This window comes from Crinia signifera, chromosome 4, assembly GCF_055691185.1.
Source record: "Crinia signifera chromosome 4, ASM5569118v1, whole genome shotgun sequence".
Taxonomy (NCBI): domain Eukaryota; kingdom Metazoa; phylum Chordata; class Amphibia; order Anura; family Myobatrachidae; genus Crinia; species Crinia signifera.
This window is the reverse complement of record NC_139220.1, coordinates 311990310-312005455: the sequence shown is the minus strand read 5'-3', so window position 1 is coordinate 312005455 and position 15146 is coordinate 311990310. Positions and strand designations below refer to the sequence as shown.

At 51.0% G+C, this 15146-nt stretch overlaps 1 protein-coding gene across 1 annotated transcript in view; it reads left to right on the top strand.

The window, feature by feature from the left end:
• LOC146075829 (2-acylglycerol O-acyltransferase 3-like) overlaps positions 1 to 15146 on the top strand; it is a 56014-nt gene that overhangs the window by 13418 nt on the left and 27450 nt on the right. Inside the window, 2 exon segments of the mRNA XM_083185466.1 lie at positions 1155 to 1225; positions 2199 to 2403. Of these exon segments, the coding sequence (XP_083041592.1) occupies positions 1155 to 1225; positions 2199 to 2403 (276 nt within the window).

Here is a 15146-nt window from a genome sequence, read left to right as displayed (position 1 = left end):
TTATGGCACACATGTGGGCACACCTGGACTGATATGGGACACATGGGGGCACCCATGGTATTATATAGCACACAAGCGGACACCCCTGGACTGATACGGGACACATGGGGGCACCCATGGTATTTTATGGCACACATGTGGGCACACCTGGACTGATATGGGACACATGGGGGCACCCATGGTATTATATAGCACACAAGCGGACACCCCTGGACTGATACGGGACACATGGGGGCACCCATGGTAATATGCGGCACACATGTGGGCACCCCTGGACTGATACGGGACACATGCGGGCACCCCTGGACTGATACGGGACACATGCGGGCACCCCTGGACTGATACGGGACACATGCGGGCACCCCTGGACTGATACAGCACACATGCGGCCATCCTGGACTTATCCTGAGACACTGGCAGCAGTAAATTAATATAATGCAGCCCCCTCTGTAGCAGTCCCTGCAGGATTCCCTCCCCTCCTCAGCAGACAGTCCATGCTGTCTGAAATCACAAGCCTGCTTAAAAATGGCACTGTGCGCCGGGAAGTATATATCTCGCGGTCTCCTGAGAATCCGACAGCGGGAAGATGACATTCGGCCGCATTATGGACTCAGAAAATGGCGGGGACCCATCGAACTCCTCGGACCCAGCCTCAGATCAGTTAAGTTCGTGGGGGTTCGGATCTCTAGGATCGGATCTCTAGGATCCGAACCCGCACATCCCTAATTTTTATTACTAACACAATAAAAGTTATATTTAATGCGTACAATTTTTTTTTGGGTGCATCACACTGTGACAATTCTTTTCTTTCCATACGTACTGTTCCGAACGTTGTCCAGTGATAGCACCCCCCCACAAATACATAAAAAGGATTACTTCAGGGATTAATATCTAAGGGGGGCCGCCCAAACAATACAAAATTTTTTGCCAAATCTTTAGTCTTGTGCGACTGACTTTCTGTTACTATTTCCCCCTGAGACCCAAAGTACCAACCAGCCAGCTCCTAACCGCCATGTTACAGGCTGTGTTTGAAAAAGGACAGGAGGTGATTGGTTGGTACTGTATCTCTCTCCACGCTTTGACACACCTCCCCCAAATTCATTCTATCACTTTATTATATCCAGATCGCCCTTCCTCTGTATTTCTTCCTGCAGGCGGCCGTAGGACACAATGGGTGAGGAGATGGACGGTGTGGAAGTATTTCAGAGACTACTTCCCTATAAAGGTGCCTGATCACTTTCTTCTTGTTACGCACTCTGTCCCCCTTATTTTTGGTAATGTCTTCTTCCTGCCCATTTTATTGCTGTTGTTCCTCCTACCGTACTTCAGATTTAACCACTTATTAGTATTTTCAAGATTATAAAACTATTTTGGCTGACTGATAATTGCAAAGATTTGCAAAGATATGGTAAGCCTCCAGGCCACTTCAAGGCCTGCAGACTTACCATATCTTTGTAAATATGAGATCTTTTAATTACCTACCTGGCCCTAGCTATAGTAATTTGAGGCAAGATTTTGGTTGATGACCGACCAACGCTGCTAGTTTTACCCCTGACCCATTGCTTCTTATTCACATTACAACACACCATTTTGCTCCTTATTCACACTACACCACAATGTATTGCTCCTTCATCACACAGTAGTGCCCTTTATACACATTACACCACACAGTAGTACACCTTACATACATAATGTCACACATTAATGACCCTTACACATTATGCAACACATTAGAAATGCCCTTATACACATAATGCCACACAGTAATGCAGCTTACACACATGCACCACATTATTACAAACCAATCCCTCCCTTCTTATCCTGCACAACACACACCCGGTTTGGACTCTACATATCTGGAAGCCTGGGCTGGCTTCAGGGAGTCATTCAGTGCAAGGTCATTCTGCTGGACCCCACATGAGAGGAGGAGCAACTGTAGCTGGGCATGCACAGCAGCCAGCCTCCAGGGAAGGTGGCCATTTTTGTTACTGCCCACAGCTGCCTCCACTGTCTCTGCTCCCCGCACTGGCTGGCTCAGTTGTACGAGCTGCATGCACCTAGGCATTCTAAATGCCCTGGGCATTTGCCTACTACCAGGTGGTTTTTCAAATCTTATTGCTATTGCCCCTTGGTGTACTGGGGGAGAAGATACTGAAAATGTTTACACCTATTTGTAACTTTTTATTGAACCTCAACAGCTGCGGCAGTGCTCCCAGCTCAGCCCAGACAGGAACTACGTCCTCGGGTGTCACCCACATGGCATTCTCTCAACGGCCTCCTTCTGCAACTTTGCCACCGAGGCCAACGGTTTCTCCGACCTGAATCCCGGTGTAATACCCTGGCTGGCTGTCCTTGCTGGTATCTTCAGGCTGCCTATTTACCGTGATTACGTCATGTCCGCAGGTGAGGAGATGAGAGACAGGTAAATGGTTTAGATGACCAGAGCGGGATTAGGGTTGTCTGGTTTGTACCTTCCTATCGGCCTGATTCAGACCCGCTCGCTAAGCAGTGTTATTTTGCTGCTTAGCGAGCGGGTAAACTCTGCCCGCTGGGGGAGCGAATGCCTGCTGAATGTCGGCGCCAGGGGCGCTGGAACGTTTTTAGGTTGGGGGGGGCAAGATATAATCTCATTTTGGCGCCCCCTAAATTGCTATATGTTACCCCCTGTTTATATACGTACATATATATATATATATATATATATACACATATGTATGTATATATATATATATATACACACACACACACATATGTGTGTATAAATATATATATATATATATATATATACACACATATGTGTGTGTGTATATATATATATATATATATATATATATATATATATATATATATACTAGAGGAGGAAGAGGAGCTTAAGACGAAGCCTTCAAATTCCCCGCTTGCATCACTGGCTGTGTCAGAGTCAGAGGCAAGCATGGCATATGCCTCCTCCGCTGAATACATTCTTCTGGATGACTGGGATGACATTTGGGATAACATTTGGATTGACATTTGGGATGCCATTTTTATTTTTGTGTTACTGGTAGTGAAATGTTTCAACACGTGTATAGTGTAGGGGGGGGTACAAACTTTATTTCAACCCGGGGGGTATGTAGTGTGTAGTGTGTATGTAGTGCAGAAAAAAAAATATATACTTTATACAAAAAAAAAAAAATTGAAGGGGTTAAAAAAAAAAAAAATTGAAGGGGTTAAAAAAAAAAAATTGAAGGGGTTAAAAAAAAAAAAAAAAGGTCCTGCGCCAAAAATTGAGCACAGATGTTGGTCAGTAACGTCCGTCACTGAACAGCGCTCAAAGGCAACAGGAATTTGATCAAAAAAAAAAAAAAAGATCAACCCTGTGCCGAAAAAGCTGATCAGTGATGTACGTCACTGATCAGCGCACAGTGGCCACAGGACACCCACAAAATCACAGTGTGTGTAAAAAAAAAATTAAAAAAAGACCCCACAGCAGCCTCAAAAAAAAAAAAAGGTGATCAGTGATGCGACACTGATTACCAGTGAGGGGCAGCAGGTGCACAACCTTTGGTGCAACTGACAGTATATATATATATAGTATATATATAAAAAAAAAAAAAACCTCTGCACCCCCAAAAAGTTGCTGATCACCTCAGATATAGTGATCAGCACAAAAGGCGGGGGCAGCAGACACAAAATTTAGCACTCTCTATCACTCTCTGTCACTATCTCTCTCTATCTCTCTATCTCTCACTATCTATCACTCTATGACACTGCAGCAGCAGCACTGACAGTTATATATATGAAAAATAACCCCTGCACCCCCAAAAAGTTGCTGGGGGTGCACAAAATGGGGGCAGCAGACACAAAATATAGCAGTCTCTATCACTCTCTGTCACTATCTCTCTCTATCTCTCTATCTCTCACTATCTATCACTCTATAACACTGCAGCAGCAGCACTGACAGGTATATATATATATATAAAAAAAAACCTGCGCCCCCAAAAAGTGGCTGATCAGTTAATTTATACTGATCAGCACAAAAGGGGGGGCAGCAGTCAGTTATATAAAAAATATATAGCACAATCTGTCACTATCTCTCTATCTCTCTCTATCTCTCTCTCTCTGGCCCTTATTCTGATTGATGCGTACTTTCCCGAATACTTTCGGATAGCGTGTTTCCGGCGTCTGCGCATGCGTGGGGAACGCAAGGCGCATGTGCAAAGCATTGACTCCGTACCTGTTCGTGCTAATCCCGTACAAAACTATGCACCGCAATCACTCGGGAAATATGGGCGTATTATGGGCGTCATGCGGAATGACACATGGGCGTAGTTTCAAAGTGGGCAAAACTGGGTGGAAACATGGGCGGACACGGGGGAGTACACTTATGTTGGGGGGCGTGCATTCGGATAGCACTCCGAATGCACGCGAACAAGACCGATAGAAATGTGCGGTGTCCATAAGGCAAGTATTGCTTTGCGGAAACCACTCGGTGCTGCGGTAGGCGAACGGAACGCCTAATGACTACAAGCATTAACAGCTGAACACAATACAATCGACTCCTTTACTCATTACTCACTAATGGCACGCTTGTCAGTGCTTTAATTGAAACCATTGCTGCTTCAAGGAACCTTTACTAAACACACACATATGCTGTACTTGTCACACACTTTGAAACTGCTAAGAATGGACATTACTGAATATTAATACTATCAATACACATGTGTATTCTACATGTACTAATTAAACCACACAATTTTGGAGAAATAAAGACATTTATTTCAATACACTAGGTGATTCATCGCGCCCTACGGGCGCTCTTCACACCGTCGTAAGGGGCTGCGCCCCCTTAATTTGTGAACGTTTGTATATGAGAAATATGGTTAGAATTGTATGAAAGATGCCTGTATTGCAACTTAGGTGTCCGCGAATCGCGGGAGGGGGGGTCGCGGAGGGTGCCGCGAATTGCAGGAGGGGGGGTCGCGGGGGGTGCCGCGAATTGCAGGAGGGGGGGTTGTGGGGGGGTGGATGCTGCGAATCGCGGGAGGGGAGGGATTGCAGAGAATCGCGGGAGGGGGGTCGCGGGGTGGGTTGCCGCAAATCGCGGGAGGGGGGTTACGGGGGCGGGGGTTGCGGCGAATCATGGTAGGGGGGGTCGCGGGGGGTGTGCCATGAATCACGGGAGGGGGGGTCACGGGGTGGGGTGCCGAGAATCGCGGGGGTGTGTGTGTGTGCCGTGAATCGCGGGAGTGGGGGTTGCGGGGGGGGGGTGTGACGCGAATCGCCACAAGAAAAAATCAACACAGAAAGGTCAACACATGTAAATGTTGACATAAGTGTGCCACTTCATTGGTGTCCATGTTGACACATGACAATGAATATGAAAACATTCAAAAAATCAAAAATAAATCTTCAAAAACTCATGTCAACCTTTTTCATTGTCGACCATAGCCGTGCCAGTGTTTTGCATGTGCCATTTAATCCTGAGGCTGCCGCGAATCGCGGGGGGTGCCGCGATTTGCGGGAGGGGGGGGTTGCGGGGGGTGGGTGCCGCGAATCGCGGGAGAGCGGGGTTCATGGGGGTTCCGGTGGGGGGTTGCCGCGAATTGCGGGAGGGGGGGGTCGCGGGGGGGTGCCGCGAATCGCCGGAGGGGGGGTTGCGGGGGGTGTGACGCGAATCGCCACAAGAAAAAAATCAACACAGAAAGGTCAACACATGTAAATGTTGACAAAAGTGTGCCACTTCATTGGTGTCCATGTCGACACATGACAATGAATATGAAAAAATTTAAAAAATTAAAAATAAATCTTCAAAAACTCATGTCAACCTTTTTCATTGTCGACCATAGCCATGGCAGTGTTTTGCATGTGCCATTTAATCCTGGGGCTGCTGCGAATTCCGGGGGGGGGGGAGGGGTGTGTGCCGCGAATCGCGGGAGGGGGGTCGCAGGGGGGGTGCCGCCAATCGTGCAAGGGGGGGTCGCGGGGGGGTTCTTTTTGCCGCGAATCGCGGGAGGGAGGTCGCGGGGGGGGGTGTTTTTTCCGCGAATCGGGGGGGGGGTGTCACGGGGGAGGGTTTGCCGCGATTCGCGGGAGGGGGGGGTCGCGGGGTGGTGGTTATGCCGCGAATTGCGGGAGGGGTTGTGGGGGGGTTCTTTTTGCAGCGAATCGCGGGAGGGGGGGTCGCGGGGGTGTTTTTGCTGCGAATCGCGGTAGGGGGGGTCGCGGGGGAGCGGGTGTTTTTGCCGCGAATCGCGGGAGGGGGGGGGGCGCGCGGGGGGGGAGGTTTTGCTGCAAATCGCGGGAGGGGGCGCTCACCTGGTGGCTGTGGAATAGCAGTGCTGGGCAACATGGGAAGGCAGTGGGTGTCTGGCACTGTCTGTGGGCTCACTGGGCTGGTTCTCTGTCACATACCTCCCAACATGACCCTCTCCAGGAGGGACACAATGCTCTGTTTCTAGACTTCCCCTTAATGTATGATTGCCATCACCTGTTTTAAACAGGTTAATTTCTCAGAAAGGTGTTCAGCACAGATGAAGGCAATCACACATTAAGAGGAAAGTCCAGGAACAGAGCGTTATAGACACAGACACCCACTTTGAGTGACAGATGTAGCCAAATATATAGGAGATATATATAGTCAGTGTGCAACATTTTCAGGGGGCGAGTTTATTTCTAAACATACCGTCTGGGGTGGTAGGGCTCTGTCTGTGCCTTAAGTTATGTGGTGGGCACTGGGTTAGGAAGGTGGGCAGGCATGCGGGCAGGCTCCGCCCTGAGTGTAGCTCTTTCTGCGCGCTGTGCGGCGCCAGCGTCTCCGTCTGACGTCAGACGCCGGCGCAGCACTTTATAGTTTATACCCAGAGGCAGAGCACACGGCGCTGGCTGGCTCCCGGCTCCAGGGGAGTGAGCGGCGGGTGGCGGACAGTAGTGCGCACAATTAAAATGTTTGTGCGCACACCTTGCAGGGAACATTGCCGGGCGCCCTGGCTGTTTAACAGAGGCGGACAAGCCGTGCAGCGCCCCGGGCTGCTGCACGGCTTGTCCGCCTCTAGAAACGGCCCTGAACGGTACTTTAGCGCCTCAGTAATTTTGGGGGGGGGGGGGGGGCAAGCTGCCCCCTCGCCCCCCCCGTTCCGGCGCCACTGGTCGGCGCCTACATGTGAATGGATGCATACACTGACACATCTATTCCCATGCGTTTGTACGGGCACCGACCGTCAAATTATTATTTTTTTCCTTGTTTGAAAGGACTGACTTTTATTTACCTTTATTTATGGGGCGGACACTGATATCACATGTTGGCATAGGGATGGGTTTAATACTCATTTGGGCACACCCACCGTTTTTGTGGGCATGACCAGGAAATGTTGGGCATTCCCATGGGACATCCCCCTGCCCACCCCGAGTGTTATACTAGCCGAAGTTGTTTGCACAGCGGGTCTTCAAATGCGTATCTTCGCCGATACGCATATGCAGACCCGCACCATCCGTCCCTGGACCGAATTTGCATTTTTTTAGCAATTGAACCAGAATTACCCCCACAGTATGTCCACTTTTCATGTCCTCCTTAATACTGATCACATTGCTTTCTCTACTTAGAATGCCTATTATTAATATTGTCTCTATACTTTAATCTTCTTATAATTTAATACTCAGCATAGATTGAGCCCCTCAGTACACGGTCCTGCTACTGCTTTGTACTGTTCGACGTAGACATAGAATAATTTCTCTCCTTTATTGTAAACTGTGTGAAGGGTCTTTATGACCTCACTTGGACCTCTGCATGGTGAGGTTCTTAAAATACCAATCGTCTTTTGAAAGTGACAGAAACTTCAACATGGTTATTTGTACACCAGGTGCATTCATAAGCCAGAAATGGGTTTATAATTGAGTCTCGAGTTTGTGTATTTTGGTTCAGAATTCAGTCAAATACGAATCTTGGGTTTTGGATTTCTTGAAAATGGATAGACCATCTAAATCATGTAAATGTTGCCATGCAAAGACTGAAATTTGGTTATAAAATCAGAATTCCAAAGCGCGGGAAGATCCTGGTCAGATCTTCCCGTGCTTTGGTCAGGTATGACCTGACAGGGTATTGTCTAATCGCTGTGCCCAATTATCCCCCCACAAATGACATAACTCTCTTGTTGGATAAAATTGGCCACAGCAGCCATCTTTATTGAAACAATACAAAATTAACAATAATCAAAAACATTCCCCACGGAAGGTGGTCCCCGAGGCCCTCAATAAATCAATCCACACCTCTAAGCACTTCCAGGAGTTGTTACCCCCAGCCGATAGCGATTGGCTCGAGGGCACCAATTGTCAACACCCAGTGCTCATTAATTAGCCTCACCCAGGGGAGTCCAGCCCCCTCATGGGGCCCTCCCTGCCGCATAATTAAGCCTCAATGCCACTAACCTCGAGGACCCCCCTCCGCACAGGCCACTGTGACAAAAGACAACCTATCAATAATTCTTCCTAAACATTATAAAATTAGGGAGGGTGGGTGGGAGCTGTTCAGAAAAATCTCCCAGTGACCCCTATTTCCTGCCTGCACCCTGCTTATATACCCTTACTACACCCCGTTAAGCCCCTCCCCCTATGACCCTCTCCTTAGACACCCCTTCTATGACTGTCCAGCTAGTCAGCTCCCTACAAACCCTGTCAGGGGAGCCTACCCCCAGGCTTTGCCTCCAGTCCGGCTCCTACATGACAGGGTATTGTCTAATCGCTGTGCCCAATTATCCCCCCACAAATGACATAACTCTCTTGTTGGATAAAATTGGCCACAGCAGCCATCTTTATTGAAACAATACAAAATTAACAATAATCAAAAACATTCCCCACGGAAGGTGGTCCCCGAGGCCCTCAATAAATCAATCCACACCTCTAAGCACTTCCAGGAGTTGTTACCCCCAGCCGATAGCGATTGGCTCGAGGGCACCAATTGTCAACACCCAGTGCTCATTAATTAGCCTCACCCAGGGGAGTCCAGCCCCCTCATGGGGCCCTCCCCGCCGCATAATTAAGCCTCAATGCCACTAACCTCGAGGACCCCCCTCCGCCACCAAGCACGGGGTTAAGCCCTTGACCCCGGGCGACCCCCCCACATCCGGAACGCTGTTTCTATTCCTTCCTGTAGTCCCAAGGACCAAACATCGATCCCTACAGCGTTCAAATGCACACCGTCTCCTCTCCAAAAAGCACCGGCACCAGACTCAAGTTCCCTGTGCCTCACCACTACCGCGCCGTTTCTAGCCATAAAACGCCCAATTGCCCTGTTGACTTTTATCCGTGCCTTATTGATCTTGTCAGCCGACCTTGCATCCCTCCAATAACGGCGCGGCACAATATCCGACCAAACTGTGATCACCTCTGGAAACATTGCCCATAAACGTAGGAGATCAAACTTGATATCCCGTATCAACTCCCTAAATGGTCTGCTCCCAAGGTCATTCCCTCCCACGTGCAACACTAATATGTCGGGAGCCCTATCGAGCCGAACAAAACGGTGAAATTCCTGTAACATTCCACTCCATACCATACCGCGCTTCCCCAGCCATCGAACCACTGCCTCCTCTCTATCCAAACCTAGCTGGCGGCCGTTCGGTCTGACATCAGCCCGCAAAGCTCCCCAAAAGACATATGAATGTCCTAAAATCCAAATCAGGCACGGGGGATGCCCTAAAATTAGAAAGAACACAATTAGCCTCAACAATCCCCTAAACGAACATATGAACGAAAACGAGACGATTCCCATCGCCCAATGCGCTTAATCAGCTCATCTCCCAAACCCATCCTAGCAGCCTCAGTTGCGGCCCCGATGCGGAAAGAGTGACCCGCGTATTCCTCCCCCTTGAGGCCCAACGTCCGCAGGACTGCTCTAAACACGCTTGTGAACTGGAACCGCGATAAAAAGGACCCATTCGCATGCATCAGCAAAGGATCCCTTTCTCTGCCCATTCTGACTTCCTTAAATAACCTTAGCCGTGCCACCGGGCACATATCCGAGCCTAGTACAGAGAAAAGAACCACCTTCTTCCCCCTCCCTAATTGATCCGTCTTAGACCTCCTCACCACTAGCTCCACCCTATCCGAGTATAAATCCACATCCTCCCCTAACAAACCTCCCGGCCTGGAGACGCTTGGACTCACAAGTTCACCAATCCGCAGTGCCCCGAAGAAGGCAAGCGAAAAGGCTACCCCGAACAACCTTTCCTCGAAATTGGAACTACAGACCTCACCCAACTTCCTGCCCATATTCTGCAACAACTGGAAGGACACCGGCCTTCTCTGATCCTGTACCACATGTCCTTTTCTCCAGCCTTTTAAAGCCTGCGCAATCAGGAAATTCTTTGTGACATCAGGCCTCCCACCTGCACGAAACCCAAAAGCTAAGCCCGCCATACAGCGCGTGATCTTAGCCACTGACCAACCAATCTCCTTACAATGGCCTATGTATAGCAAGACAGCCAACTCGTCATCATCCTCTTTCAAACCTACTACCTCACGCCATTCTAACCAGCTCCGCCATTCCTGATTGTATGCCGACCATGTATTTGGGGCCAAGGATTCCCTGATGAGCTGATCGACTACCCGTCCAGCAGAGCCCAGAGCCGACTCGGGAACCCGGTCCCCTCCCTGTCCGCCAACTCCCGGAATCGTTCCCACTGTGAACGAGATAAAGAATCCGCAATGCCGTTAGAGACACCGGGAACGTGCCTAGCCACAACCCACAAATTCAAAGCCAGACATTCCAATACCAACTGCTGTAAAATAGTAACCACCGGCGGTGAAGATGCCGACAATTTATTAATAGCCATGACCACCCCCAAATTATCGCAGTAAAAACAAATCTTCCTATCGCGGAACAGCTCACCCCAAACAACAACTGCAACCAAAATAGGAAACAATTCCAACAATGCTAAATTTTTAACCAAGCCTCTCTGCACCCAAGACTCCGGCCACCGGCCCACACACCAATGTCCCTGGCAATAAGCCCCAAAACCGCCACTCCCAGCGGCGTCTGTGAAAAGGTCTAGCTCTGTAGCCACGCACGTGTCTGACATCCACAACGCCCTGCCATTAAAGGTTTCCAGAAAAGATGCCCACACCCGCAAGTCCCCTTTCAACTCACTACCTAATCTGACAAAATGATGAGGAAGAACCACCCCTGCTGTCGCTGCTGCCAGCCTCCTGCTGAAAATGCGGCCCATTGGCATAATGCGACACGCAAAATTCAACTTACCCAGCAAGGACTGTAATTCCCTCAATCTGATTTTCTTCAACAGCAACGCCCTCCCTACCTCGGCCTTCAAACCCAGTAACTTTTCTTCAGGCAAGCGACACTCCATATTCACAGTATCAATGACAATACCCAAAAAACTGATCACAGTCGCAGGGCCCTCCGTCTTTCCCGGAGCAAGCGGGACCCCAAAGTCTGCCGACACCCTTTCAACAGTCCTCAACAATAAATCACATACACCGGTCCCCCCGGGACCAATACATAAAAAATCATCTAGGTAATGAATAACTGAACTGCACCCAGAGACATCCTTAACCACCCACTCCAAAAAGGAACTAAAGGCCTCAAAATAAGCACACGACAAGGAGCACCCCATCGGTAAACAACGATCAACAAAAAACTCCCCATCCCAACAACATCCCAACAAGCGCAAACTGGTTGGATGAACAGGCAGCAACCGGAATGCCGATTCAATATCAGTCTTTGCCAACATGGCCCCTTTCCCAAACCGCTTCACCCACTTAACAGCCGAATCAAAGGATGTATAAACCACCGAGCAGATGTCGGGGTCAATGCCATCATTGACCGACGCCCCTTTGGGGAAGGATAAATGGTGTATCAGACGAAACTTGTTCGCCTCCTTTTTTGGCACCACCCCCAACGGAGAGACTATCAAATCTGGCCACGGTGCCGCCCTAAACGGTCCAGCCATACGACCCAGCTGCACCTCCTTAAACAGTTTTTCCTGCACCACTTCAGGATGCTCCCTAGCAGACTTCAAATTCCTCCTAAAACTTCCTGACACCTGCACGTCAGAAGGTATCTTAAAACCTTCCCTAAACCCCTCCTCCAACAAGGCGGCTGTCTGCTGGTCAGGATACCTACGCAGATAACCCAGCATCCTTTCCAGCCGAACTGGTGTCGCCCCCTTTTGAACTACTGTCTCGGGACTTCCCTCTGAAGCATTTATTTGCCCCATGGTTCCCTCCACATGATGAACATTCATGCTTGAATTTGCATTGTGCTCCAAACCGGCATGACCCGTCGTTGAAGGCAAAGCAGAGTCCCTTCTGCATGGCCGTCCCGCTTGTGGCCTCTCTCGGCCCCCCCCCATCCCCACGAAAGGGCTGCCCACTTTTTATGGGGGCCGTTACCTTTAACCATAAAGCAATATCCTTATGATCCCAACGAATGTTGGGGCGAACCGCCTTCCTCTGCCTAAAATGCTCATCATACCTGAGCCAGGCCATGCCCCCGTACACACGGTGTGCCTCTCCTATCGCATCCATGTAACAGAATAAGCCTGAACAATTGTCAGGTGCCTTCTCCCCAATCACACTAGCTAAAATAGCAAATGCTTGTAACCAATTTGTGAATGACCGCGGTATAAGCCGATACCGCCGCCGTTCCTCCTCCTCCTTTTTCTCCTCCTTGCGGGGCCTATCCAGGTTAAAACGCTCTAAGGGTAGTAATGAAAATATATCCACATATTCCCCTTTCCAAATCTTCTCCCTCACCTCCTGCTTCAGGTGGGCCCCCAATGGCCCCTCAAAACATACATACACCTCCCCTTTCGCAGTGTCACTAAGCCTCCCACTCTCATCCTGCGTCACCACACTGCCCCCTTCAGCCCCTGCCCTGCTGCTGCTTTGCTCCCCGCCGGATACCAGCACCACGCTGCTCCCCGGCACCCCACTGCTAACCGGCACCCCACTGCTAACCGGCACCCCACTGCTAACCGTCACCCCACTGCTAACCGGCACCCCACTGCTAACAGGCACACTATTACTGACCGGCACACTAATGCTAGCTGGTGTGCCCGAATTCTGCGGTGCCCATGCTGCCGCCGGGGACGGCCCCGCCCCCTGCCGCAAACCCACCAGCCAATCTGCAAAACCACTCAATAATTCGGTAAAGCCCCTACTCATTTCCCCATGGGGGGCTAACCCTCCCCCCCCCTGACTTTGTGCTAAAGCATTAATAGACATAGAGACAGACTCACCAGGCTGCCTGGGGGCTGTGAACCCAGCAGCCGCAGGTCCAGTGTCCTGACGGGTCCCAGATGAAGAAGGACCAGGTATCACTCCATCGTCTGCTGACGCTGCCATCTCTCTTCTCCTGTCATCCCGACCTTCAGGTATAGCACCAGCCGGCGTGACCGCATTGGAGGCGGAGCCAGCTGTGCGTCTCTCGCTCCGTGTACCAGGCCTGCGGTCCGCAGCCTGTACTTCTGCCCCCCTGGCACGACTCACCCCGCGCTGGGCAGCAGCATGCCCCGCATGCCCCGCCGCTCCAGGTCCAGACCCACGCAACGCCGGATCTTCTTGCACGTGGGGGGGTTCCCCCCGCGCGGAGGGTTCCGCCTGCATGTTGGATTCCTCCCAGACCTGGTCCTGCGGGCGGAAGGTGCCCGGCCCGCAGCCTGGCCTGGAGGGTCCATGACGGGGCTCCTAGAACGGCGCAGAACCCTGGGGGACACGGATGGGCTGAAGCGCTCCGGAGGCCTGGACCTCCGAGGCCGTGCGCCCGCTGGAGCAGCCTCCTGCGTTGCTGCTCCCAGTCCCCCCAGCAGACCTGACATCTGCTGCTGCAGCCACTCTGTCCCTCTGGTGCCTGCTGCCTCCCTGAGGGCAGCCAGCACTGCAGATACCTCAGCATCAGCGTTTGGGGAAGCCATGGGAGATGCAGTGCTGCTTAGCTGTTCAGAAAAATCTCCCAGTGACCCCTATTTCCTGCCTGCACCCTGCTTATATACCCTTACTACACCCCGTTAAGCCCCTCCCCCTATGACCCTCTCCTTAGACACCCCTTTTATGACTGTCCAGCTAGTCAGCTCCCTACAAACCCTGTCAGGGGAGCCTACCCCCAGGCTTTGCCTCCAGTCCGGCTCCTACATTCTCGCGGGAACTGAACCAGAACTCGATTGGATGAAGCAGCAAAATTCTATTGGGTTTGGATGCCTAAAGAACCAATCCGCACGTCTATAGTTTATAATATCATCTGGGCAGGCCAGGAGCAATCCTACGGACACGTGTCCATAGGACACCTACAAGGCTCTCTTCTCCTCCACCGCTCCTTACCTCTCTTCACTGATCTCTATCCACACTCCCTCCCGTCCTCTTCGCTCCATCGCTGACCGCCGACTGACCTCTCACCTAATCACCTCCTCCCACTCCCGTGTCCAAGACTTCTCTCGCGCTGCCCCCCTGCACTGGAACAACCTCCCGCCACCCATCAGGCTATCTGATTCCCTTACCTCCTTCAAGCGCTCCCTTAAAACCCACTTTTTTCAACTAGCCTATCCCTCCTCCTAACCTCTTTTGATCCTCCTATCCTGCCTCCGTTCCCCTCCGTTCCTACTTATCCTGTTGTTTTTCGTTCGTCCACCCACCTATTTTTAGTCTGTTAACTCTTATGAGTAGGGTCCTCCTGCCTCACGTACTCACCCTACCTCATTACCTCACCTGTGCTCCTGTCCTGTTCTTCCCTTCCTCTACTTCAGGGGTGGCCAACCCACGGCTCGCGAGCCGCATGCGGCTCTCCCCTTCAGAATGTGCGGCTCGCCATTCATATCACCCCAGCGCCGCTGGAGGGGTCTGTGGCGGCCGCCAGCGTACTGACATTCACCTGAGCTGACAGCTGCGCTGCAGCCAGGTCAGGAGATGCTGGGCAGCGACTCAACTGTACACAGAGCCTATTGGCTTTGTGCACAGGATAGGTGGGCGGGGGCAGGCTGGGGACAGGAGGGGAAGAAGCTGCCCTCCCTCCATTGGTTGGTGCGGCCGCCGCGTGACTGCGTCCCCTCCCACAGTACCAGTAATCCTGTGCGGTCCCCCCTCCATGGCAGCTACATAGTACATACTCATACGCACAAGTCCCCTCCGTGGCAACCGCCGATGCTTCAGATACCTGCTGAGTT